Raw genomic sequence first — 25852 nt, forward strand, 5'->3', positions numbered from 1 at the left:
AAAAGCGTGATTCAGGAGTTCAAACTGAAAAGGAAATAAACACTGATGCTGCTGAACCAGTTTGTTGGGATTTAATCCCATGGTCTTATCAACATAATGGTGATCAAGCAATTGATAAAGACGAGGGGGAACATGAGAAGCTTATGGAAAATGATGAAAATGTCCAGAAAGGTACTAATCATTCTTTTAATTCTGACTTGTACTTTTGTGAAAAGTTGTAGAAGATATATGCGTGTGTATGTGTTTTATAGGTTTGGTATGATTCTACATGCATATATGTTTTTAAGATTTAATTATTTTCATAATTTAGATTCTATATACAAATTATCTAATCAATTTGATTTATGTGTGTTATTTAAAAGTTTAAGTTGTGAATCATATAGTTTAAAATTATGGTTCCAAGGTAGAGGCATTAATGTTCTTTTGTGAAATAATTTCTGTATAAAATTAATGTTTTTTTTGTTTTAAAATTAATGTTCAGTAATGCAATCAAAATTTGTGTAGTTGTGCTTCTACAATAGATGCATATGTATATCATGCCTTTATTAAAAATTGATATTGAGGTTAACGTAGTTTGTGTATAAATTCAAGGTACTAATGATGATGACAAGATAATTTATAATACTGAAGAGGCCGCCAATTATTTTCAAAAATTCAAAACCAATGATGGAGAAGAAGTCTTGCTGTATGCAAACAGTGAGAAGGCTCTGAATATAAATGAACAAAGAGCAACAACTGTTGCTATGGCTGAAGATAATCCAGACATGAGTGAGGAAGAATACAGGATACTTCAACAACAAAGGTATAATGAATTGCAAGCTGGAGAAGGTCAGAAGGATTCAGGGAGAGGGAAAGGGAGAGGAAGAGGAAGAGGTCAGAAACAGATCAAACAAAATGATTCAAATGAGGAACCAGTTTGTTTGGATTTAATCAGTTATCAAAAAAATGATGATCAAAAAATTGATAAAGACGAGGGGGAAAATGAGAAGGTTCTCCTCAGAGGTACTAATTATTCCTTGAATTTTGACTTGTATTTTTGTGAAAAGTTGTATAAGATATATGCGTATGTATGTGTTTTATAGGTTTGGTATGATTCTACATGCATATATGTTTTTAAGACTGAATTTTTTTTCATAATATAGATTCTATATACAAATTATCTAATCAATTTGATTTATGTGTGTTATTTAAAAGTTTAGGGTGTTAATCATATTCTTTAAAATTATGGTTCCAGGGTAGAAGCATTAATGTTCTTTTGTGATATAATTTTTGTCTGAAATTAATGCTTTTTTTTTGTTTTAAAATTAATGTTCTGTAATGCAATCAAAATTTGTGTAGTTGTGCTTCTACGATAGATGGATATGTATATCATGCCTTTATTAAAAATTGATGTTGAGGTTAATGTAGTTTGTGTATAAATCCAAGGTACTAACGATGATTACAAGATAATTGATAATGCTGAAGAGGCCGCCAAGTATTTTCAGAAATTCAAAACTAATGATGGAGAAGAAGTCTTGTTGTATGCAAACAGTGAGAAGGCTTTAAATATAAATGAACAAAGAGCAACAATTATTGCTATAGTTGAAGATAATGCAGACTTGACTGAGGAAGAATATAGGAGACTTCAACAAGAAATGTATAAAGAATTGAAAGCTGGAGAAGGTCAGGAGGACTCAGGGAGAGGTAAAGGGAGAGGAAGAGGAAGAGGAAGAGGTCAGAAACAGATCGAAGAAAATGAATCAAATGAAGTACTACAATAAAGATCGCAACTCAAGAAAATCCAATTGCTTCAACATCAATTCCAATTCCAAAAGTTGTTCAATATAATGATGCCTTAGGAGTTGCAATTGATGAAGAAGAACAGAATAAATTGATTAGAAATAGAAAATCAAAAGATTCAAAACAGGTAAACCATAATATTTAAATTCTTGATGAGTTGACAGTTACTAATGGACATATCAATCTAGAATATATTCCTGATGCTAATAATATGTTATTCATTGCACTTGGCGTACAGCAAAATGCTTCTCTTCAAAATCCTGATATGAACTCAGATCCTGAGAAGACAATTTCTAAAGATATTTTGAATGCTGGTGAAGAAATTGTCCCTGAAATTGTTCCTCATGCTGAAACTGAATTAGGCAATGATCCTAAAATTCAGGTAAATCCAATTATTCATTTTACTTTCAAATAGCAGATGGTTATTGACTATAATGAATCAATGCTGATTTGTAAAAAATTATGATTCTGTGTTAGAGTCATTTGGAAAACATTCCATTCCTTTAAGTAATGATACATGAATATCTTCTAGAATCATATTTAGCATCATCAGTATTTCCTTTCCTGACAGTATTTGGATATTGACTGTGTTTCACAGCTATCAAATTAAGATCATCAGTATTTTGATATTGGCAGTATTTTATATATGCATTTAACTCTTAAGACATGATTCTCTTATAGAACTAGATTGACATCATCAGTATTTAACTCTTAAGACATAATTCTCTTATTAAATCAAATTGACATCATCAGTATTTTCAGTCCTGACATTATTTCACTCAATCCTGACAGTATTTAACTCTTAATACATAATTCTCTTATATAATCAAATTGACATCATCAGTATTTCCAATCCTGACAGTACTTCACTAAATCCTCACAGTATTTCACTCTTAAGACATGATTCTCTTATAGAATGACATTGACATCAACAGTATTTCCAATCCTGACAGTATTTCACAGTTGTAAGTAATTCACATTTAGCATCACAAGTAAAATTGAATTTTAAGATATTCAGTATATTCAAGAAACATGACTGTCAATCTAGAATATATTACTGATACTAATAATATGTTGTTCATTGCACTTGGCGTACAGCAAAATGCTTCTCTTCAAAATCCTGAAATAACCTCAGATCCTGAGAAGCCAATTTCTAAAGATATTTTGGATGCTGGTGAAGAAATTGTCCATGAAAATGTTCCTCATGCTGAAACTGAGTTGGGCAATGATCCTGAAATTCAGGTAAAATACAATTATTAAAACTTGGCACGTTTAATGACAACTTATTTGCTAATGATTTGGTAACTGATTTAATTCCTAAAAATATTTCTGATGCTGAAACTGTTTTAGTAATTGGACTTGTCATACAGGCAAAAACTGTCAAAGTAATTGAAGATGTGACTTCAGTTGCTCACTACAAAGTTACTGACGTGGTACAACAAAATGTTAAAGATTCTGGGAATATTCATGGTGTTATTCAGGATGCTGACTACATGAAAAGTATTGAGACCATAGTGGCTTATGCATATCTAGAAAGCTATTATGAAGACGATGATGTAGAAGTGAAGAAAGTTGACAAACGAGAAAGAGAAATTCAAAGAAAGGTTCGGGCGAATGAAAATTTTTATCTGCGTAAAGTGTTGAACTCAAATCGCAAGATCTGGAAAGATCCTTCTAGGCTGAAACTTGACCTCCCAATGAGTGACTGCCCCAGAGCAGAAAAGATAGAAGGCGTAGAAACAGAGAAATGAATAATGACAGCATGGCTCAGAGAAAAATAAACTTCATCTCTGGAGGAATGATGACTGAAATGCCTTCTATTAAAGGAGCAACCTCAAAGCTTAGAATTTCTGACTTAAAATTGATTACTCATTCCACAAAAGCTGGACTTGGTTCTCATTTAATTAAATATGAGAATGCAATCTACATTGATCCATGTCCCCTTACAGATAGTCCTGATGAGAAGTTAACTGCAGAACATCTTGAGAAAATTGAAAGTGTAGCCATTGTTGAGGATCACTGGGATACAAAGGACATAAAGAAGAAAATGATATATTTTCTACATGATAATACAACCAGGGTGCTGCCAATTGAAGATCTCTTAATCAAGTCCAATAGGGAGCTAAAGTTTGTACAGTATTTACTAAGAGTGACAAATGAAACAACAGCCCTATGGTCTAGGATGATCCTGAATACTATAAGAAGAAGAATGGTGGATGGAGATGGATCTTATACTGGTGAATAAACTCCAAGTTATACTGATTACTCTCTGAAAGAAGTCCCTATGCAAAAGAAGAGTGCAAAGGTTTCGGATTCAGAAGGTTCAAAATATATTCATCTTAATCCAAGAGGGACAATGCCTACCTATATCAGTTTTGATGAAAACAAGTTTCAATTCAGTACAAACACAACCATCAGAGCAGCTCTATTTCAAATAGATGATGATGATGAAGAACAGAAAATCTTGAAAGACAAACTGATCAAATATCTGAAATCAAGGGAGGATAAACGTCTTGCAAGATTTCTAAGTGAAAGCAATGTTTTTCAAGTTGTAAATGAACAAAGAACAGAAGATCTATAAATCATTCTTTGTCTCCATATGTAAGTATTATTTTTCATCATTAATTTTTGCATCAGTAATTATCATTGTTAATTTGTGCATCTTGGTCCCTTGATAGAAGCAATAAAATAAAATCATATATTTGTACTTGTTCATACTTAACCATGTTCATAATAAAAGATATTTTGAAAAAGAAAACATAAAAAATAGACATATAAAGTCTGATTCTATAACATAACCAAATATTGCCAGTTTTTTTTTAATAAATGTAGTTGATTCCACTTTAGAAGCAAAAAAATAAAATAAATAATATTCTATATTATTCATGTGTTTCATCAGTATTTGATTACTACATCAGTATTTTATAATTCATATACTATGATGCAACTATAGAGTCAATTAGAAATCACTGTCTCTAGAATAGTTTTTTGTGCATCAGGAATAGATACATCAGTATTTCTCATTAGTATTTTTCATCAGTATTACAACATGACAAGTCAACTGACTCTACATTAGAATCAAAAAATCAACTCCAACACAATGATACTTGAAAAATCAATACACAAAATTAATCTAATAAAAAAAATACTGATTATATCAAAAATATTAAAACTCTTCACATTCTGAATCACCAAACAACAATATTTCTTCATCACAAAATACTAACAACACAAAACATATCTACATTTTGAGAGTAACTACTAACTATACATACTAACTAGTCATATTTTGAGAGTAAAAGCTAGGACTAAGAGATATTTGTATATTAGGAATAGTTGGAATCTGCTGATTAACAAGGAGTTTCTTCGGACAGTTGCATGAATCATGATACCCAAGAGTATGACAAAATTTACATGTCCTGGTTGGTCTTTTCTTCCCATCACGACTTAACTCTGCAGCACCAACAATTCTTTTACGACATCCTTTGTTGTTACTTGGCAGTGATGGAAGTACATTACTTGAACCTGAAGGCCTCACACCAAAAATCTCTTCCAGCATATCATCTTTTGTTGTCGGACGTTTATCAAATTTCTCTTCAACTCTAATCCTCAAGCACTTCATCTCATCCAACAAATACTCTAAACCTTTCTGGTTATTGCAAACATTATCAACACAAGCTCGATACTCTGTCCATATCCTCATTGCAATTTCTCTACTGATATGACCATCAGTAGCACATTCGCTTTCATCAGTAAACTTCAATTTGCAAAATCTCTCTGCATTCCTCATCCAACGCTTACATATGAACTGATGTGGGATTTTATCAACACCCCACAAACTCAAACAATAGAAACAATGACGACACAGATAGCCTACTCTGGTAAACAGCTTGCAGGAACAGCTAATATCATATGTTGACAAACAAAATTCAACCTCAAACAACTTACCATTCAAGCTCTTATCACAAAGTAAATATTTATTCACGCCATCAGTAACAATTGGTTGCCCACCAAGACTGATATGAAAGCAACTGGCTTTTATTTGTTTTTGAACCTTATAAAACATACTTCGAGTATAAAGGCAAGCTGCATGCTTTTCAATAGCCTTCTCAGTAATAGATTGTGGAATACAATTCTTGTCAGTGGTGTTCAATTTGTTTTGGTCATGAATTTGTTTGTCAATAGCACTCTCATAACACAAGTAGAACTCTGAAAGAGTATCCCCTTTTTGGACGAAATGATTAAAGTAGAAATTACTGCTCTCTGACCTTGAGGTTGTTCTCAATAAGGCTCCCATTGGCTTGTCCGCAAAGAAAGCAGGAATCCATGATTCCCTCATTGCATATATCTCTTTCAACCAGACATGTTCGCTTAATCCAAATTCCTTAAGCACATCATCCCAACCTTTTTCAAACTCAGGAACAGTCAAATGTGAGGACCAAACAAACTTATTGAGTTTTTCCATAAATCCCGTTTCTGCACAGAACACAGGACCAACCTACATTCACAATATCAAAAACAACTGATAAGGGACCATGCAGAGAATTAATCATAAATAACAAAAAATTAACTTAAAATAATACAATATATGATTCTGAAGTGGAATTTTTTCCTAAAACATTTTCATAAAAATATGTAATAAGAGAAATCAATAAATTCTACAATAGAATCAAGGATGATTATACCTTGGCAGGGAACTTTTGCATTATATGCCACATACAATAACGATGAATAGAATGTGGGAATGTATTAGCAATTGCAACTTTCATCCCAAGACACTGATCAGTTATTATACATTTTGGTGGACGGCCAAATGCTTGAAGAAACATCTCACAAGCCCACGTGAAATTTGTTGCATTCTCATGATTTAGTAATGCAGAAGCAAAAGTAACACTCTTCCAATGATTATCTACTCCAATAAAAGGCACGAATACCATTCCATACCTTTCACACCAAAAAAATTGTAAAATTAGATAACAATGAAATTATTCAAAAAACTCATAATTTGCAAAATAAAATTAAACTGCATATCAAACTTACTTATTGGTACGGTATGTTGCATCAAAAGATACAACATCACCAAAAACTTCATAACTCCTACGTCCTTAAATATCAGCCCAAAAAAGACGGGTAAGATGACCGTTTGAATCCGTCTGATATTCGAAAAAAAATCCTCCATCTGATACGTCCCTTTTGTTTTGAAACTTCTGTATCAGCATATCAGAATCATGTTTGCCAATATATAATTTTATATCTCTCATCCAGTTTTGAAAATCAACAGCGGTTGCCCCAACTTCAGAGTAGGATCCTGATATCGACTTGAACAAATTGTGAGCTCTATACGAGCCTATGTTTGATTTCGCAGCATCTAGAACAAATCGGCGCTGAAATGAAGTCATAGATCGATTACAAAGTAGAAATTCTTTTCCTGATGGCGATGCTAGACGATGGTTGTGACCTTCGATAAATGACGAAATAACATACGCATTGAAACCATTGTACTTGAGAATAATTTTTGCTCGACAGTCACATCTCTTTGTCACCGTCTTCCTCCTCTTGACTTGCAGTTGAACACTATTTGATGCATGAGATGATTCTGAATTAACATCAACATCCTTTGTCATGGATGTATCGTGATGCCCTCCTTTAGAACAAATTATGTACTTGGTAACTATAATACCATTCCTGACTTTTTGTGTTGATTTACGAACCTCAAATCCACCATCTCTGCCATAATCAGTATAGAACTTAAAAGCCGACTCAATGTCTTTAAACAGTTGACCAGGATATGGTTTAAGTTTGTCATCAGAAACTTTAGGATTCCACACTTTAGAGCTTCTACTAATTGACTCATCAAAACCTTCTAAGCAATCCTCAACAAAATCATGAACAGTAGTATCACAAACATTATCAACAACATCAATATAAACAGAATTGCCTGCAAAAATAATAAAAAAATATGTCATCATATAACATTCTAACATATACAGAATTTTGAATATATCATATGATTCTATAATATAATAATCTCATTAATATAATTTCATTCTATGTCAAATCCTGATGAGAATAATCATCAGGACCTGATAACAACTCATCAGTATTGGAGAATAAAAATATATATTCAATTTATAGATTCTATAATAGAAGCATTCATATACAAAATTTTGATTGTATGATATGATTCTATAACATAATCATCTCATTAACATAATTTTATTCTATGTCAGTTCCTGATGAGAATAATCATCAGGAACTGGTAACAACTCATCAGTATCTACAAACAACAACAATATTAAACATCAAAAAATGAATACAAAAAGTATAAATTTGAAAGTTCCTAGCTGTTTCTTACAATAATCATCAGTATCTCATATAATCTCATCAACATTATCTATCAGCAACAACACACACGGATAATTCGGAAAAGCTTATATGATTCTACAGCGGCAACAAAATTTAATAACAAAATCTTATTCGATTCTATAGTAGCACCATAAAAATCAAATTTTTATCTTCAAAAACTTATTTCAGTATTATTTATGCATAAAGTAGATCTATTGATTCAAACCTGATGATGATTGAATGTCAGCAACTTCGCGAAAATTAGCTTGATTTGAGGAAAACTGAGCTTGATTCGAGCAAAACACAGTTTGATTTGACGAAATCTCCATATCCGATAGCTTCAATCCACTGACAAGGACGAAGTTAGAGAAACAAACGACGATTCAGCGCGAGGATGAAGAGAGATAGTATAAGAGATAGAAAGAAAGCGAGATGGAGAGCAGCGATCGAAATCGCGCGAGATCATAAATCGCGCGAGATATAGAGCGAGAGAGAGATGAAATAACGGCAAATAACGAAAATAACGGACAGAGCGAGAGAGAGAAAGAGTCAGTTTCCTAATTGAACATTGTTTATGAACAGCCGTTAGATATGATTTAGATCTAACGGTCCAGATTAATGGAGGGGGTTTTCCACGAGACTCCATATAAGATGGTTCTCCATTGAACAAAGCCCTATATATATATATATATATATATATATATATATATATATATTTAAAATATTAAAAATCATTAAAATAAACAAATTAAATCATATATATAATAACTTTTAAATATTAAAAATTATAACTATTTCCCTAAATTAAAATATTAAACTAATTAAAACTACTCCCACACACACACACATAAATTAAAATCACCCAACACATTAAAAATATAAATCAAAAACATAACATTAAATAATAAAAACAAACTTAAAACATAACACACATACACAAAACATTCAGACACAACCCACTCAGATTAAAACAAAAAGCTCCCGACTCTTTTGCTCAAGAACCCTAGAAATCACGCGACGTCGATTCATGAATGTTCATTGTCTCCGTCTGAGTTTAGGCGCTCCAAGAGCTGTACAACCTCGATTCTGCCCCTACTTCTTCAGTCCCGAGCTCCAAGAGCTGTTAGCTGCTCTATTTCGAGTGCTCGAAGCTTGAGCTTAATCAGTCGATTGGAGCTTATTTCTTGAGTTGGTAAGCTTTTATTGATGTATATATGCTATATTTGGTTGCTGATTAGTCCATATTTTTGCAAATTTAAGTGCCTATTTTTTGTTTATTTTCGTAGTATTAATCGCTTATTTATTTTATTTCAGGAAATTGTAGATAAATAAAGAAAGAAGAGTAAATGCAAGAAAAAGAAGAAAAGGGAAAAGAAAAGAAGAAAGAAAAAAAGAGTTGGCAAGGGACACATGGAGGGCCACAAACTTCCCAACACACAAGGCACATGGATGGTCAAGATTGAGCCACCCTACCCCTAAACCCTAATTCTTTAGTTATAAATACCCCCTTCTCTTTACTTGTAAGGACCTACCTAGGATTTCATATTTTTAGTAGCCTCTCTTTTATGTAGTAGATCTAGTAGTAGCACTCTAAATTTGTAAACACTTTTATTATATCAATACAAGTATTCATTTTTGTTCTTAAATCTTGCTCTTTACTTTTACTTCTAGGCTATGAAATCTTTCTCTAACCACATGAGACTCAAAATTACTTGTGGATTGAAAGGAGCCTAATTATATGTTTTAAGCTTGCATTTTTTAGTATTTAGATTGAGCCCCTTTTAATTCTCAATATTATTAGTGGGTTCAATGATTTAGTATTCTAGATTTTGATTTTAGCTTGTAGTTTGATGGGGTTTGTTAGAGACTTGGTAGATAAGCTTGTTTTGAAGTTTTGTGTGATTTGGAGTTAGTTTGGTAAGATTTGGTGTTCTCTTTGTTCTTGATTTTGGGGCTTTTTGGTGTAAATTTTAGTTTATGATTTTGACTTGAGGTTAGTGGGTTTTGGTTAGTTATATTTTATGTAGGTTAGATTTAAAGTTTGGTATAATTTGGAGTTGTTTTGGCTTGATTTGGATCTTGTTTTGGTAAGAAATGGTTAGTTTAGAGTAGAAATTAGTGTCAAATCTTGTTTAGAGGTTAGTGGGCTTTTATTTGTCATAGTTGGAATGGCTTTATTTTCCGGTCAAATCAATTTTCCTGTGAGATTTAGGCTATTCCAGGCATCTCCATGAATTCCGACGGGATATGATTTGTGTTCAGGTCCCCCGCTCCGCGTGTCTGTTTGCTCACCTCTGTTCAGCCGTTTACACGACTCTGTTTCCACTCTGCCTTACACCTGCTTGTTTTTTTTAATTTTTAATTTTCCTTTTAATTATTATGTAATCATTATTTAATCATTAGATTAATTATTACAATCATTAGATAATCGTTACTTCAAATATTTGTTTTTCATTTCTAGTTTACGTAGTGTTTTAATTTATAATGTTTTGTTTCATCTTGTTTTTTCCGCTAAATGTTTTCTTTTAATCTTCAATTTTAATTATTAATTTAGATTAATCAAAAACTTCAGAATCTCTTGGTCTAATTTGATTAAGTTAAAAATTAAGGTTTTCGCGAAAATAAATTTAGTCCTTGGAACGAATCTTATATTACTAAAACGGGATCGTGCACTTGCGATTAATTTCAAAATCATATTTTGAGCACATCAAGTTTTTTTGGCGCCGCTGCCGGGGACTAAAATTAATTTTCGCGCCTTAATTTTTAATTTTTCGGATTAGTTTTTTTTTTTTTTTATTTATATTCTCTCACTTCTTTTTTTTGTTGAATTTTAGGAAATTGGAAGAGTATGAGCTAGCTTGGAATAAGTGGAGAATATTCTTGGAGTATTGGAAGCTTGCTTGGGTAACTTGTATCTCTCTCCTATTTCAATTTATTTTATTTAGAAAATCACAAAAAAATTGAAAATTAAAAAAATCACAAACAAATTAAAAATTTTAAAATCCAAAAATATTAGATAGAATTACATATGTGTTGCATCATGCATTTAATCACTTAGGGCACATCATCTAGTTTTTAATTTTTGTTTTTAAATTTTCGTACCTTAAATTGTGGTGATCGCTGGAGGACCCCAAGGTACGTTAATTTCTTTCTTTCTCTAGATTAGGACACGTAGTTTAAGAATCCATAGTTGTTTATCGCTTTAATTATCTCGTTGTGTGGTGCATCATTTTAAATAAATCTTAAGGGCAAAACCCACTCACAAGATAAGGGAAGGGATTTCATCACTCTTTCCTTGGCCCACAACGACCTAATTTCTTCATTTGCATTTACCTAGCCTTTAATAAAATTGGATTAGACATTAGCCCCTAGGTTTCGCGCTCAATTAAGAAGGTACCTAAAAAACGAGGTAATCTTTAATTATTCCGACTTTTCGGTGTCTAAGGCAAGCGAAAGCTTACCTGGCCGATTAAGGTTTGGTGTCTAAGCGCGGAGATTGGCCTCTTGGCAATGCCTGCTCCAAACTGGCCAGACCGGTCCGAATAATTTTGGATTTATCGAGTTTTTGGTGGTCCTTAACGTTAGGAGCAAGGTCTAGTTTATTTTTATTAGGGAACCCTAGAATTAAGTTTTTTTTTCACTTTTACACCCTTTCTTTTGTTTGTTTTAATTCTTCGCACTTATTTGCTACGTGTTTACTATCTAGTTTATGCGAACTACTTGGGTTAGGAGCGAATCGTCTAGATTAGTTAGACCGATCATCGAAATTCCTTCTTCGTCCTCTTCGGACTCCGAACCCATAGAAGCTAGCGAACCGATAGTAAACATGGCGTTGTCTCTTAAAGACCGTTGTTACCCTTCCCGTTCCGCTCAACCATCATGCATCACCCTTCCTCCCGTTAATGGGAACAATTTCGAGATTAAGGCACATCACATTAGCATGTTGCCTAAATTTTTAGGGAGTGAAGGTGAGGATCCCTATCTTTTTATCCAAGAATTTGAGGAGGTTTGCGGTTTGCAAAAACTCCAACAATTGAGCGAAGATTCCATTCGGCTTAGACTAATCAACTTTGCTTTAAAAGAAAACGCTAAAAAATGGTTGTATAGTCTTCCCGTCAATTCTATTTCCACTTGGGAGGGATTTGTGGTAAATTTTCTTAAAAAGTATTTTCCAAACCATAAAACAACTCGAATTACAAATGAGATAAACCAATTCCATCAAAGGGAAAATGAGTCTTTTTGGAAATTCTTTGACCGTTTCAAAAATCTTTTATCACAATGCCCCCACCATGGAATAGAGAAATGGAGACTTTGTAAGATTGTGTACGAGGCCTTAGATAGTCAAACCACCGCTTTATTAGAGTCTATGTGCCAAGGCAAATTCATGGAGAAAGATGAGGACCAAGGGTGGGAATTTTTCGAGGACTTAGCCGAGAAAACAATGTTATGGGAGTCTACTAGGGAACCTAAAAAATCGATCGAGGCGTCTAGCTCTAGGGGTCTGCACTCGATAGGAAACAATGTGGCAACTGATGCCAAATTAGCAACCCTTACTAAGAGACTCGAAGCTTTAGAGTCTCATAGTGGCCCCTCATCTATGTCTATGTTCCCGAACTATAATGCTCCCCATCCCGAGATCCAACAATCTCATGATTTTGAGCAAGTGAACGCGATGTTCCAACCCAAGCCTAGAAATGACCCGTTTGCACCAACCTACAACCCTGGGTGGAAGAATCACCCGAATTTCTCGTGGAACCAAGGTCAAAACTTTCAAACTCCACAACCTAATTTTCCTAGGCCCAATCCCAATTCTTTTCCGAATTATCAAAACCCGAGTCAAGCTCCGTTAAATCCTCCCGGTTTTAATGATTCGGATAAGAGACTCAATTCCTTAGAAAAGAGCATAGAGGCCTTAGTGAAATCGCAAACTAACTTGACCCAATCCCAACAAACTTTCATGCAAACTTTAACTCAAGATAGGCAACTTTTGCATTCTAATGTGCAAGCCGTCTCTAAGTTAGAGTCCCAATTGAGTCAATTAGCAAGCACGTTGTGTGAACGAGAAAAGAACAAATTCTCGAGCCAACCCGAGGTGAACCCGAAATTTCCTCTTAATCAAAGACCCCCGGATAATGTGCATTCGGTCATTTCTCTTAGGTCGGGAAAACAAGTTGATACCCAAGTTGGTGAGAACCTCGGTAAGAAAGGGGATTCGACTTCTAACCAAAGTCCACCCCGCACTACCATTAATCATGACAAACCCGAGTGTTCAAAAGCCCGTGAGGAGTCGAGTGACCCAAACCCGGAACCCGAGTTGCAAAGTGAAGTAGTCTATAAACCGAGAGTCCCTTACCCACAAAGACTTATTTCACCTAAGCAATCGGCTCAAATGGAGAAGATTTTGGAAGTGTTTAAGCAAGTCAAGGTCAACATACCCCTTTTAGATGCAATTCAACAAATTCCTTCATATGCTAAGTGTCTTAAGGAGTTATGTACCCATAAGAGAACCAACCATGTTCCTAAGAAAGCTTTCCTTACGTCTCACATTAGTTCTATTCTCTCAAACCAAATTCCCGTGAAATACAAGGACCCCGGTTGTCCTACAATTTCATGTGTCATAGGAGAAACTTTTGTGGATAAGGCGTTACTTGATTTAGGGGCTAGTGTTAATCTCCTTCCATATTCTGTCTACCAAGCCTTAGGTTTAGGGGAGCTCCGACAAACCAATGTCACACTTCAATTAGCCGATCGATCCGTGAAAATTCCTAAGGGAATGATCGAAGATGTGCTAATTAAAGTAGGTGACTTTGTGTTTCCCGTAGATTTCGTCGTCCTAGAGACCGAACCGGTTAGAAACCCGAAGAATCAAATTCCCATCATCCTAGGACGACCCTTTTTAGCTACATCCAACGCTTTGATTAATTGTAGGAACGGCTTAATGAAGCTAACATTTGGTAACATGACAATCGACCTCAACATATTTCATGTAGGGAAACAATCCGATGATTTCTATGATCAACATTTGGACGTTAATCTAATTGATGAAATAGTTGATCAAGATCTCATGAATCCTAAAGATGCCCTTGAATTTTGCTTAAAACATTTTGGAGAGGATTGGGATGTTTCCGACTACACACATGAGGTCAACCAAATGTTAGAATCTACCATTCCTACAACGAATCAAGAGCGTGATGTTGAACCCGAGCATTTGCCTTTACCTAAGAAAACCGTTGAGTCACAACCGCCGGAGTTAGAACTTAAACCTCTTCCCGACACTCTTAAGTATGCTTTTCTAGGCCCTAACGACTCGTATCCTGTTATCATTGCCTCTAATTTGACTACGTCACAAGAGGAAGAGCTTTTAGGAATCCTTAGAAAGCATAAGGGAGCGATAGGGTGGAGCATCTCGGACATTAAAGGAATTAGCCCAGCGATTGTCCAACATAGGATTCATTTGGTAGAAGATGCAAAGCCCGTGAGAGAACCTCAAAGGAGGTTGAATCCTCCCATGATGGAGGTAGTTAAGAAAGAGATTCTTAAGTGCTTAGACAATGGGATCATTTATCCCATTTCCGATAGTAAGTGGGTGAGTCCCGTTCATGTAGTGCCTAAAAAGTCGGGCATTACTTTGGTGACCAATGAGAACAATGAGCAAGTTCCAACCCGTGTTCAATCCGGTTGGAGAATGTGCATAGATTTTAGGAAGCTCAATGCCATCACTAGGAAAGATCATTTTCCTTTGCCCTTTATCGATCAAATGCTAGAGAGGTTAGCGGGTCATGCGTTTTATTGCTTCTTAGATGGTTACTCGGGATATTTTCAAATCCCGATTGCACCCGAAGACCAAGAAAAGACCACTTTCACTTGCCCTTTTGGAACCTTCGCTTATAGACGTCTAGCTTTCGGCCTAACCACGGGCCCGTCCACGTTCCAAAGGTGCATGACTAGCATCTTCTCGAAAATGATAGGTGACTTTCTAGAAGTCTTCATAGATGACTTTTCCATCTTTGGTCCATCTTTTCACCAATGCCTTAACAATCTAGATCGAGTGTTGAAAAGATGTGAGGAAACGGATTTAGTGTTAAATTGGGAGAAATGTCATTTCATGGTTAAGGAGGGAATCGTTTTAGGACACAAAATTTCTGAAAAAGGAATCGAAGTAGACAAGGCTAAGGTCGACCTAATAGCTAATCTCCCTCCTCCCAAGTCCGTTAAGGAAATTCGTTCTTTCCTTGGACATGCGGGATTTTATCGTAGATTCATCCAAGATTTTAGCAAAAAGGCCCGACCTTTGACCAACCTTCTAGCTAAGGATGTCAAATTCGAGTTCACAAACGAGTGTGTTCATTCCTTCGAAGACCTTAAGAGAGAATTGACTTCGGCCCCGATCATGAAGTCTCCCGATTGGAGTCAACCTTTTGAGCTTATGTGTGACGCATCCGATTATGCGATAGGAGCGGTTTTAGGACAACGAATAGATAAGAGGCCACATGTCATTTACTACGCTAGTAAGACCTTAAATGATGCCCAACTCAATTACTCTACCACCGAGAAGGAGCTTCTAGCCGTAGTCTTTGCCTTAGAAAAATTTCGCTCTTATCTTATCGGGTCTAAAATCATTGTTTACACCGACCATGCCGCTCTTAAGTATCTTTTCTCGAAAAAAGACTCAAAATCCCGCTTAATTAGATGGGTTTTGTTGCTCCAAGAGTTTGACTTAGAGATTAGGGATAAGAAAGGTTGTGAGAATGTTGTCGCCGATCATCTCTCTCGATTAGTGGTTGAATCCACTAACGACTTGCCCTTAAGCGAGTCATTTCCCGATGATCACCTTCTCTCAATTTCCACTCTCCCTTGGTTCGCCGACATAGTCAATTACCTAGCAACCGGTGACATTCCCTCGACATGGTCCAAAAATGATAAAGCCAAGTTCTTTTCTCAAGTGAAACATTTCTTTTGGGACGACCCTTACCTCTTTAAACATTGCCCCGATCAAATCATTAGGAGGTGTGTCCCAAATAGTGAGTTTCATAGCATCCTCTCGTTTTGTCACGATCAAGCATGTGGAGGTCATTTTAGTGCGAAAAAGACCGCCGCTAAAATCCTCCAATGCGGTTTTTATTGGCCTACGTTGTTTAAGGATGCCGCCGAGTATTGTTTCGCTTGTAATAGGTGTCAACATTTAGGAAGAATCACTAGGAGGAACATGATGCCTATGAGCCCAATCCTTGTTATAGAGCTCTTTGATGTGTGGGGCATAGATTTCATGGGCCCATTTCCTAGCTCGTTTGGCCACCTCTACATACTTCTCGCGGTTGATTACGTTTCTAAGTGGGTAGAAGCCATTCCGACCCGGTCCAATGACAACAAAGTTGTCCTTCGCTTCCTTAAAGAGAATATCTTTTCTCGATTTGGTACACCTAGGGCTATCATTAGTGACCAAGGGACACATTTCAAAAACCGTCAATTCGAGTCACTTCTTAAGAAGTACTCCATCACTCATAGGCTTGCTACCCCTTATCATCCTCAAACTAGTGGCCAAGTAGAGGCGTCGAACCGGCAAATTAAGCAAATCTTAGAAAAGACGGTCAACTCAAATAGGAAGGATTGGTCAACCAAGTTGATAGACGCCTTATGGGCCTATCGGACCGCCTTTAAGACCGTCTTAGGAATGTCTCCTTATAGACTCGTGTATGGTAAAGCTTGCCATTTGCCGGTTGAGCTAGAGCATAGGGCCATGTGGGCCATTAGAGAATTAAACTTCGACTTATCCACCGCCGGTAGTCATCGGAAGTTACAATTGACCGAGTTAGACGAACTTAGGAACGATGCCTACGAAAATGCCAAAATTTACAAAGAGAGAACCAAGGCCTTCCATGATAAAACTATTTTGAGAAAATCATTTTCTCCCGGCCAAAAAGTTCTTCTCTACAACTCTAGGCTTCATTTGTTTCCCGGAAAGTTGCGTTCTAGATGGCACGGTCCTTACATTGTTCAAGTTGTGTTTCCTCACGGTGCTATTGAAATTCAGGATCCTAAAAATGGTAATGTTTTTAAAGTTAATGGTCAACGCCTTAAACCATTTTTAGAATTGCCTGTTGATTCGGAGGAAGAGGTCGTCCACCTCATCGACCCTTGATCACGTAAGTTGCTTCAGTAGATAATAAAAATCCCTTCATCTCCTATTCAGGTATTTTTCCTCTTTTCTCTTACATTTCAATTCTCTTTTGCATACATTGAGGACAATGCATGATTTAGGTATGGGGAGGGCTTTAGTGTAATTCTAAAAAAATGAAAACCCTAAAAAAAATGAAATATTAGAAAAATTCCAAAAATAGAGATGTTTTAGCAAAGTTGTCTTTCCCTCACTCGAACTTTAGGAGTAGTTGGTGTTTAGCATGTTTTCGAAAAGTATATATATGTAGTGTATTTTAGATAATTTGAACGTAGTCGAGTAGGGTTATCTTTTTGAAACTTGTATCGACCGATTTGTACTCTAAATTCCAAGATGGCACACACTTTTGCACGAGACCTTTGATGGAGAGATTGTCTAGTGATATTATTCGATACCTGAGAGAGAACCCACATGTTGAAACAATGTCGAATCGAACCTTTGCGAATAAAAAAGAAAAAAAAATAGAAAAAAAAAAGAGAGATAGAAAAAAAAAAAAAAGGATAACTGCTTCAATACCCATTGTTCTTTATAGATAAAATCTTTAGATAAATGGGCAAAAGTAGGTTGGCTAGTCTCGTTTTGTGGCCTTTGTTACTCGAGCAATTAAGTCCGTAGGGGGATTTCAAAACCTAGTGCCCTAAGACCGTTTGGTTTGGGAGTCACTGACCTAAAGCTCGCTACATGGGTAACATTGTTTGCCTAAGAAAACGGACAAAATAAAGTCAATGCAAAAAAAGAAACAAAAAAAAAAGAAAAAAAAAAGAATAAGAGTTTGTGAAGTTTGGCTAGATATTTGTTTCGATAGAGATTGGGTCAGTTCAAAATTGGTTGAAAAAGAGAAAGTGTTCTTAGACGATTAGGATCCATCAAAGGCCTTAAATTACTTACACTCCTTGGATTTCTAGTAAATTTTTGAGTCGATTCAAATAGATTAGAGACAACTGTATCTTGATTATTAGTAGATGAGTCTTTAAGTCGTATTTTCCTTAAAAACGCTTTTTGTTAACACCAACGAAATTAGAGTAGAGTCGAGTAGACACTTGCTAGAATGTCTCAAAGATTTTATGGGTATATCTTCTGTAAACCCTTAGGAGACAAAACTCCTCTTGTAGAGATCGTCTACGAGTTTAACGGGTTGGTGAACCTAAAATCACCCGTCACGCCTACGAAAAGGAGCCTAGGAATTGCATTTAGTTTTCTTAGTTTATTTCTTTTCTTTTGATTTTTACTCGAGGACGAGCAAAAGATAGGTATGGGGAAGTTTGATTAGTCCATATTTTTGCAAATTTAAGTGCCTATTTTTTGTTTATTTTCGTAGTATTAATCGCTTATTTATTTTATTTCAGGAAATTGTAGATAAATAAAGAAAGAAGAGTAAATGCAAGAAAAAGAAGAAAAGGGAAAAGAAAAGAAGAAAGAAAAAAAGAGTTGGCAAGGGACACATGGAGGGCCACAAACTTCCCAACACACAAGGCACATGGATGGTCAAGATTGAGCCACCCTACCCCTAAACCCTAATTCTTTAGTTATAAATACCCCCTTCTCTTTACTTGTAAGGACCTACCTAGGATTTCATATTTTTAGTAGCCTCTCTTTTATGTAGTAGATCTAGTAGTAGCACTCTAAATTTGTAAACACTTTTATTATATCAATACAAGTATTCATTTTTGTTCTTAAATCTTGCTCTTTACTTTTACTTCTAGGCTATGAAATCTTTCTCTAACCACATGAGACTCAAAATTACTTGTGGATTGAAAGGAGCCTAATTATATGTTTTAAGCTTGCATTTTTTAGTATTTAGATTGAGCCCCTTTTAATTCTCAATATTATTAGTGGGTTCAATGATTTAGTATTCTAGATTTTGATTTTAGCTTGTAGTTTGATGGGGTTTGTTAGAGACTTGGTAGATAAGCTTGTTTTGAAGTTTTGTGTGATTTGGAGTTAGTTTGGTAAGATTTGGTGTTCTCTTTGTTCTTGATTTTGGGGCTTTTTGGTGTAAATTTTAGTTTATGATTTTGACTTGAGGTTAGTGGGTTTTGGTTAGTTATATTTTATGTAGGTTAGATTTAAAGTTTGGTATAATTTGGAGTTGTTTTGGCTTGATTTGGATCTTGTTTTGGTAAGAAATGGTTAGTTTAGAGTAGAAATTAGTGTCAAATCTTGTTTAGAGGTTAGTGGGCTTTTATTTGTCATAGTTGGAATGGCTTTATTTTCCGGTCAAATCAATTTTCCGGTGAGATTTAGGCTATTCCAGGCATCTCCATGAATTCCGACGGGATATGATTTGTGTTCAGGTCCCCCGCTCCGCGTGTCTGTTTGCTCACCTCTGTTCAGCCGTTTACACGACTCTGTTTCCACTCTGCCTTACACCTGCTTGTTTTTTTTAATTTTTAATTTTCCTTTTAATTATTATGTAATCATTATTTAATCATTAGATTAATTATTACAATCATTAGATAATCGTTACTTCAAATATTTGTTTTTCATTTCTAGTTTACGTAGTGTTTTAATTTATAATGTTTTGTTTCATCTTGTTTTTTCCGCTAAATGTTTTCTTTTAATCTTCAATTTTAATTATTAATTTAGATTAATCAAAAACTTCAGAATCTCTTGGTCTAATTTGATTAAGTTAAAAATTAAGGTTTTCGCGAAAATAAATTTAGTCCTTGGAACGAATCTTATATTACTAAAACAGGATCGTGCACTTGCGATTAATTTCAAAATCATATTTTGAGCACATCAGTTGCTTTTTGGGTTAATATTATACTATTGTGTATATATGAAATTTTTTGGTTTGGGTCTTCTTGTATATATATGAGGGCTAGCTACTGATTTTTAGGGCTATTTGGGTTAATATTGTGCTACTGTGCGTGATTTGTATCTCTTGTATATATGGGTCCTTGTTTAGGGTTCTCTTTAATTATGTGGAATATTTGTTTAGTGTGTTCTTTAATAATACAGACAGGAGATCAGATTTTTTGCCGCCTGTAGTAGGATATGAAAGCGGAACTGGGGAAGCTCAAGGGCTGGACTATTTAGAACTCCAATAACAGGGGGAGTGCAAAGTGCTACTTCATCTCATGGCTTGCCTAGACCATCTTTAGTAGTTCGCAATTTGATGGAATAAGTAAAACTTTTTTCTGTCTTAAATTTATTTCATGACTTTAACCCTTGTAAATTTGTCCTTGGTATATTTTGAGCCAGTATTGCTTTTGTCTTCAGAAATACATTTTTAATTGTCTAAAATATAAATTTGTTCATGTAAGAATTGAGTGCTGCGAGAGATTTGTTAGGGTTATACTAAAATATTCGTTTGAAGTATATAACAATTATTTGAGAATCTTCAATGCATGTTTTCACATTGTCTGTATATTATATATTGTAGACAATCTAGTATCAAATGGGATAGCAGAAGATTAGATTGTTAGACTCCTTATATAATATAATAAAGGTTCACAGTCGAGGTGGTGTTAGACAAAACACTGGAATGACTGAAGTATTATTTGGAAATAGTTTATCTTGACTATTGAATAATGCTTATATACTTTGTGTATATTGAACGGGATCAAAATAGTAGAATAATTGTTTCTTTAATTCTAACAATAAAGAACTAAGATTCTATGATGTTATTAATGCTTAAGTTCTTAATCCGGATATAGTGATTGACACTTGTATTTAATGCACATGCCTTGACTCATAAATTAAGTAATTTATTTTAAATTACGAATTTATGTATTGGGCAATGATATTATATACAAAGTGGGATATTGACTATAAAAGGAAACCGTGTCCGAAAAATATATTCGGGTGATGATGTCCTCTTGAAAGCTCATAAAGATAATTATGCTTTAGTCCTGCAGGCAGATTTGTTCTTGCATAATTATAAGGTTGAGTGGATGATCAAGGATAAAAGATATTGATTAAATTAATTGTCAGAAATCAATTTAATTAATGGACATGCGATATCTTAAACATGGGGAATTTATAAGCAATTAATATGGGAGCCGAATTAAATAATTAATTTATGGAATTAGGAAAGGTAGTGCAAATATTAGTTCTTTAGTGGATAGAATTAATATTTAATGACATTGGGCCTGGCCCGGAATGTCATTGGAAGGCCTGACCTAATGATCCATGATCCCTGCTGTAGCCTATATATATTCTCGTTCTCCTAAAGCTGAAAGACACACCAAAACGAATTAATCCTAGAGTCAGAGAGAGGCAGACGTTTTTCTCAAGGAGACAACTAGGGTTTTGGGTTTTCGGAGCTTTAAGGAGAGGCGCACCTTGGGAGATCGAAGGCCACACTTCGTCCAAGGAGAATCAAGGTATACAGTAGAAGACGTGGATTTGAATCGCTTGCGCCGTAGCGATTAAGGTTAATATTCTGTTTGAACTTTTAATTAATATCATAAAACGCAGAGCCAAGGTCCGATTGTTCCTACAATGGTATCAGAGCGAGGTTGCGGTTCTGCGATTTATGATATGTAGTCCATGTCATGATTATATATGCATGTATATAATGATTCTGTGATGCAGGTCATTGTCCACTATTATGGCCGTGTTTTAATTATTCTGTTATGTTTGGATTCCACGTGGTTTATCGTGGCTGTTGTAAATCACGAGGGTTGATCGTGATAGTTTAATCTTGTAATTCAATTTGTAATTGTTTTAGATTATGATCTGATGTAATAGAATAGGCTGGTTCACCTGTACAATTTGTATGTAATTGTTTGATCAACTGGGCTGCAAGAAACAGAGATCTTCCGCTGCTGCGATCTGTTGCCGCTGCTATTTAGGGTAACTTTTGCATACGATGTCCGATTTGGGCGCATAATACCTTTTCGGGGACGGCAGAACTAGACGGACAGGCTCCAAATGGATGGACATAGTCCATTTGGTGCAGTTTTTCAGGGCGTTCTGAGGCTGTTTAGGCCTCCAAACGGGCTCTCGAAGATTTTCGGAATTTTTCGAAGGATGATTTCGAAGCTGTTTTTCCGGGGCCATAATAGTGGATGTGTTTCATTATGTTTTACATAATTTCTGCCTTTTCTTGATTATTGCTACTATGTGTTTCTTGTCTATGTTGTTATGCCATGTGATACTAACCCTTCGCATGCTAGAATGACATGGACATAGGGATGTTTTTAATTAATGCTTTAATCATGCTAGTATGCTGCCATGTTATATGTTCTTTATGTGTTCTTTATGTTGCTATAACCATGATAGTATGCATGTGGACTTCGAAGAAATAACATAGGGCGATGCATCTAGATTAAAATCCTCAAAGTAAATTCTAAGTGAGAGAGGGAGTTAATATGGTATTAAATCCCATGGTCTCCATCATTGTTTGTATGTAATTTAACATAAAGGCGAATATAAATTATGTATACGTCACCCATCGTGGCATGTAATTTATGGTGTCTAGAATGTTATAGATATTACTGGAACAAACTTCTTAAATTAATACGAATAGATACGGATTTTCTTTATCTCTGATTTGGGGCGATTTCGAAGGCTTATGGGTATTAAGTGAGACCGATGTGACTCCTCACTGCCTAGAAATCAAACCAGACACGAATATTGAATTGAAGTATTCTATTCCAGAAATATTGGAAGGTATACATGCCGCCCATCGTGGCGTACCAAGTTCCATAGGTTTCGGGTAATTTAAGAATTGATGATGGTATACACTTAGCTATGAAAAATAATATAGACCACCCCAACGTGGCTTATTGTTTAGTAATAGGACCGAAGTAACGTTTAAACAAATTTAGGTGGTATACATGTCACCCATCGTGACGTACCAGAAACTTATGGTGTTTAAACGTTAGTGCATTTAATTTTTAATCATTGTTAGAGGAACCAATAGGACTTAATTTTTTATGCACCCTTCTTTATGTGTAATGTGATTTTTTCATGCATGATTCTCAGGATATAATGGGGTTTAATCCACTGTTCACCATACTTAAGGATAACAAACTTACCGGACCTAACTATATTGAATGGAAACGTAATTTGGACATTGTGTTGACTGCTGAAGAGTACAAGTTTTGCACTTATGAACCCAAGCCTGAGCAGCCCGCTGCTGATGCTCCTGATGAGGAGAAAGAGTATTATAAGCGGTGGACAAAGGCTGATGAGATGTCGCGATGTTACATTCTGGCAGCAATGTCGGGTGTTTTGCAGCATCAGCATCAGGCTATGGCCACTGCTTCGGATATGCTCTTTAATCTCAAAGAACTTTTTGGAGATCAGAATAGGGCTGCTAGGCAAGTAGCCATGAAGGCTTTAATGAACACTCAGATGGCTGAAGGTACACCTGTAAGGGATCATGTTCTCAAGATGATGTCACATCTGAATGAGATAGAGATCCTTGGTGCAGAGCTTGACGGGGAAACCCAGATTGACATTATCCTTATGAGCTTGCCCAAGAGTTTTGAGCAGTTCCGCTTGAATTACAACATGAACAAGAGGCAGTACAGTCTTGCGGAACTGCTGACAGAACTTCAGGCAGCTGAAGGGTTATTTCGCCAGAGTGTTCAAGTGAATGTGGCTGAGAAAGGTTCTTCCTCTAAGCCGAAAGGCAATAAGAAGAAGAAAAAGGCTCAGACACAGAAAGCTGTGAAGGCAGTGGGAGTTCAAGGTGGTGTGAAAAAGCCTAAGGGGAAGTGCTACCGGTGCAAGCAGTCGGGTCACTGGAAAAAGGATTGTCCTCTTCCTAAGAAGACAAACGATACTGGTATGTCTCTTTCTCTAGTTACAGAAACATTTGTAGCGGCTATATCTACGAGCACTTGGTGTGTAGATACTGGAGCCACTGATCATGTTTGTAACTCTATGCAGGGGTTCCAGCAATCCAGAATGCTTAGAGATGGTGAGATCTACGTGTTCATGGGAGATGCTACGAAAGTAGCAGTAGTTGCAGTAGGAGTTATTCATTTATCTTTTGGTTCTGATAGGATTTTGGTTTTGAACAATTGTCTTTATGTACCTTCTTTTAGAAGGAATTTGATTTCGGTTTCTAAACTTGCTATGGATGGTTATAATGTTTGTTTGGATCGTAATGTTTCTATTATGATGAATAAACGGATTATATGTTCTGGTACATTGCAAGACAATTTGTATATAATTAATCCTAATCAACCCGCACTGCAACTACAACATAGGGTATTGAATACACATCTTCTACCTCTAATAAAAGAAAGGAACCTTCTAGTTTGAACCAAACATATCTTTGGCACTTGAGACTAGGTCATATTAACTTGAGGAGGATTCAAAGACTGGTAGTAGACGGGCCTTTAGGCTCATTGGCAGTGGAGCCATTTCCAGTTTGTGAATCCTGCTTGGAAGGTAAAATGACCAATAGGCCTTTTAAGGCAAAGGGGAATAGAGCCAAAGAAGTGTTAGGATTGGTTCACTCTGATTTATGTGGACCCATGAATATCCAAGCAAGAGGTGGTTATGAGTATTTCGTCCCTTTTATTGACGATTATTCTAGATATGGATACATTTATTTGTTGCGCCGTAAGTCTGAGTGCTTTGAGAAATTCAAAGAGTACAAAGCTAAAACGGAGAAGCGACATAATAAAAGTATCAAGTCACTACGATCTGATCGTGGTGGCGAATACTTGCTTGGGGAATTCAGGGAGCCAAGGTCCGATTGTTCCTACAAGATTGGCATACTATGTAATGAGTACCAATCTCGTTAACTATCTACAAGATCGTCTCAAAATTGGAGGTATGATTATTCAACTTCATCATTTATTGAGTTTGATCAGAAAAATAAGAAGCAAAATAACAGGAAGAAGGTGAATAAGTGCAGTGCTAGTTATGAAGTTGGTGGAGGTTATTTACAAGAGGAATTGAATGCTAGAGATAGCACAAGAAAAAAGCAGCAGGGGAAAGAGGAGCCATCTGTTGATTCTTCTGCTTATTATCAAGCTATCCTTAAAGGTGGGGATCAAGTCACCCTCTGTTCTTGAAGAGATTGCGAAGCTGGTCTCTCTCTATTTCTCTCTCTACCTATGCTTGTTATTAAATATAACTCTGTCCTGTTTTACGGTTAATAAGTGGGAATGCGATATTAGTTTTATTATTTTATAAATTTCAATTAACTTTCAGTTTCAATAACTGTACAAGCGAGGCTGGGAAAATAATTTCGGTTCGGTTCGGTTTTGAATATAATAATTCGGTTTGAACCAAAATAACCGAATTTTTTATTATATATAAAATAAATAGATTTTATATATTAGTAATTAGTAATGTAAAGCTTTACTAGTTTCTGTGATTAGCGATCTTTTATTGTGTGACTGACTGTGAGTCTGTGATGTGCTCCGTTGTTCTATTCTCTTTTAAACAAACTGTTTATGTTGCTCTGCCAGGCTAATGTTAAGTTCTGGTAAATTTGAACAAGTTTAGTTTTGTTTATGGCAGGAGTCTTAATACCATAAAAAGGAACTCGGTATAATGATATTGTCGGTTAATATGGTTTCTATGTTTTGATGTATTGCCCTGTCCGCTGCAGCATTGAATTTGGTCGGAACCACATAC

The 25852-nt window shown here is 35.5% G+C and overlaps 3 protein-coding genes across 3 annotated transcripts; 2 read left to right on the top strand and 1 right to left on the bottom strand.

Annotated features, from left to right (window-relative positions):
* Positions 1-5053: 5053 nt before the first annotated feature.
* LOC135150416 (protein FAR1-RELATED SEQUENCE 5-like) lies at positions 5054-8453 on the bottom strand. The gene is made up of 4 exons (XM_064086706.1): positions 8351-8453; positions 6985-7717; positions 6465-6723; positions 5054-6277 (listed from the first exon to the last, which is right to left on the bottom strand). Exons 1-4 carry the CDS (start codon positions 8451-8453, stop codon positions 5054-5056), a joined length of 2319 nt encoding a protein of 772 aa, XP_063942776.1.
* Positions 8454-10859: 2406 nt separating this feature from the next.
* Positions 10860-20349, top strand: LOC135150417 (uncharacterized). Its single transcript, XM_064086707.1, has 4 exons — positions 10860-14476; positions 16013-16145; positions 16752-17060; positions 20261-20349. The coding sequence occupies exons 1-4, from the start codon at positions 11834-11836 to the stop codon at positions 20347-20349; spliced, it is 3174 nt and encodes a 1057-aa protein (XP_063942777.1). The 5' UTR covers positions 10860-11833.
* A 2890-nt stretch (positions 20350-23239) lies between these two features.
* On the top strand, positions 23240-25284 carry LOC135150418 (uncharacterized). The gene is made up of 2 exons (XM_064086708.1): positions 23240-23902; positions 25081-25284. Exons 1-2 carry the CDS (start codon positions 23240-23242, stop codon positions 25282-25284), a joined length of 867 nt encoding a protein of 288 aa, XP_063942778.1.
* Positions 25285-25852: the final 568 nt, after the last annotated feature.

The sequence above is a fragment of the Daucus carota genome, chromosome 2 (genome assembly GCF_001625215.2).
Source record: "Daucus carota subsp. sativus chromosome 2, DH1 v3.0, whole genome shotgun sequence".
Taxonomy (NCBI): domain Eukaryota; kingdom Viridiplantae; phylum Streptophyta; class Magnoliopsida; order Apiales; family Apiaceae; genus Daucus; species Daucus carota.

Coding starts and splice junctions, on each gene's coding strand:
- LOC135150416 (XM_064086706.1), bottom strand. CDS start 8,453: ATGGAGATTTCGTCAAATCAAACTGTGTTTTGCTCGAATCAAGCTCAG. Junction 7,718..8,350: donor TGACATTCAATCATCATCAG/GTTTGAATCAAT, acceptor TTATTTTTGCAG/GCAATTCTGTTTATATTGAT. Junction 6,278..6,464: donor TGCAAAAGTTCCCTGCCAAG/GTATAATCATCC, acceptor TTGTGAATGTAG/GTTGGTCCTGTGTTCTGTGC.
- LOC135150417 (XM_064086707.1), top strand. CDS start 11,834: ATGCGAACTACTTGGGTTAGGAGCGAATCGTCTAGATTAGTTAGACCG. Junction 16,146..16,751: donor TAGGAGGTGTGTCCCAAATA/GTGAGTTTCATA, acceptor CCAAGTTGATAG/ACGCCTTATGGGCCTATCGG. Junction 17,061..20,260: donor AAAAGTTCTTCTCTACAACT/CTAGGCTTCATT, acceptor TTAATAATACAG/ACAGGAGATCAGATTTTTTG.
- LOC135150418 (XM_064086708.1), top strand. CDS start 23,240: ATGGGGTTTAATCCACTGTTCACCATACTTAAGGATAACAAACTTACC. Junction 23,903..25,080: donor AAGGCAATAAGAAGAAGAAA/AAGGCTCAGACA, acceptor GAGTTTGATCAG/AAAAATAAGAAGCAAAATAA.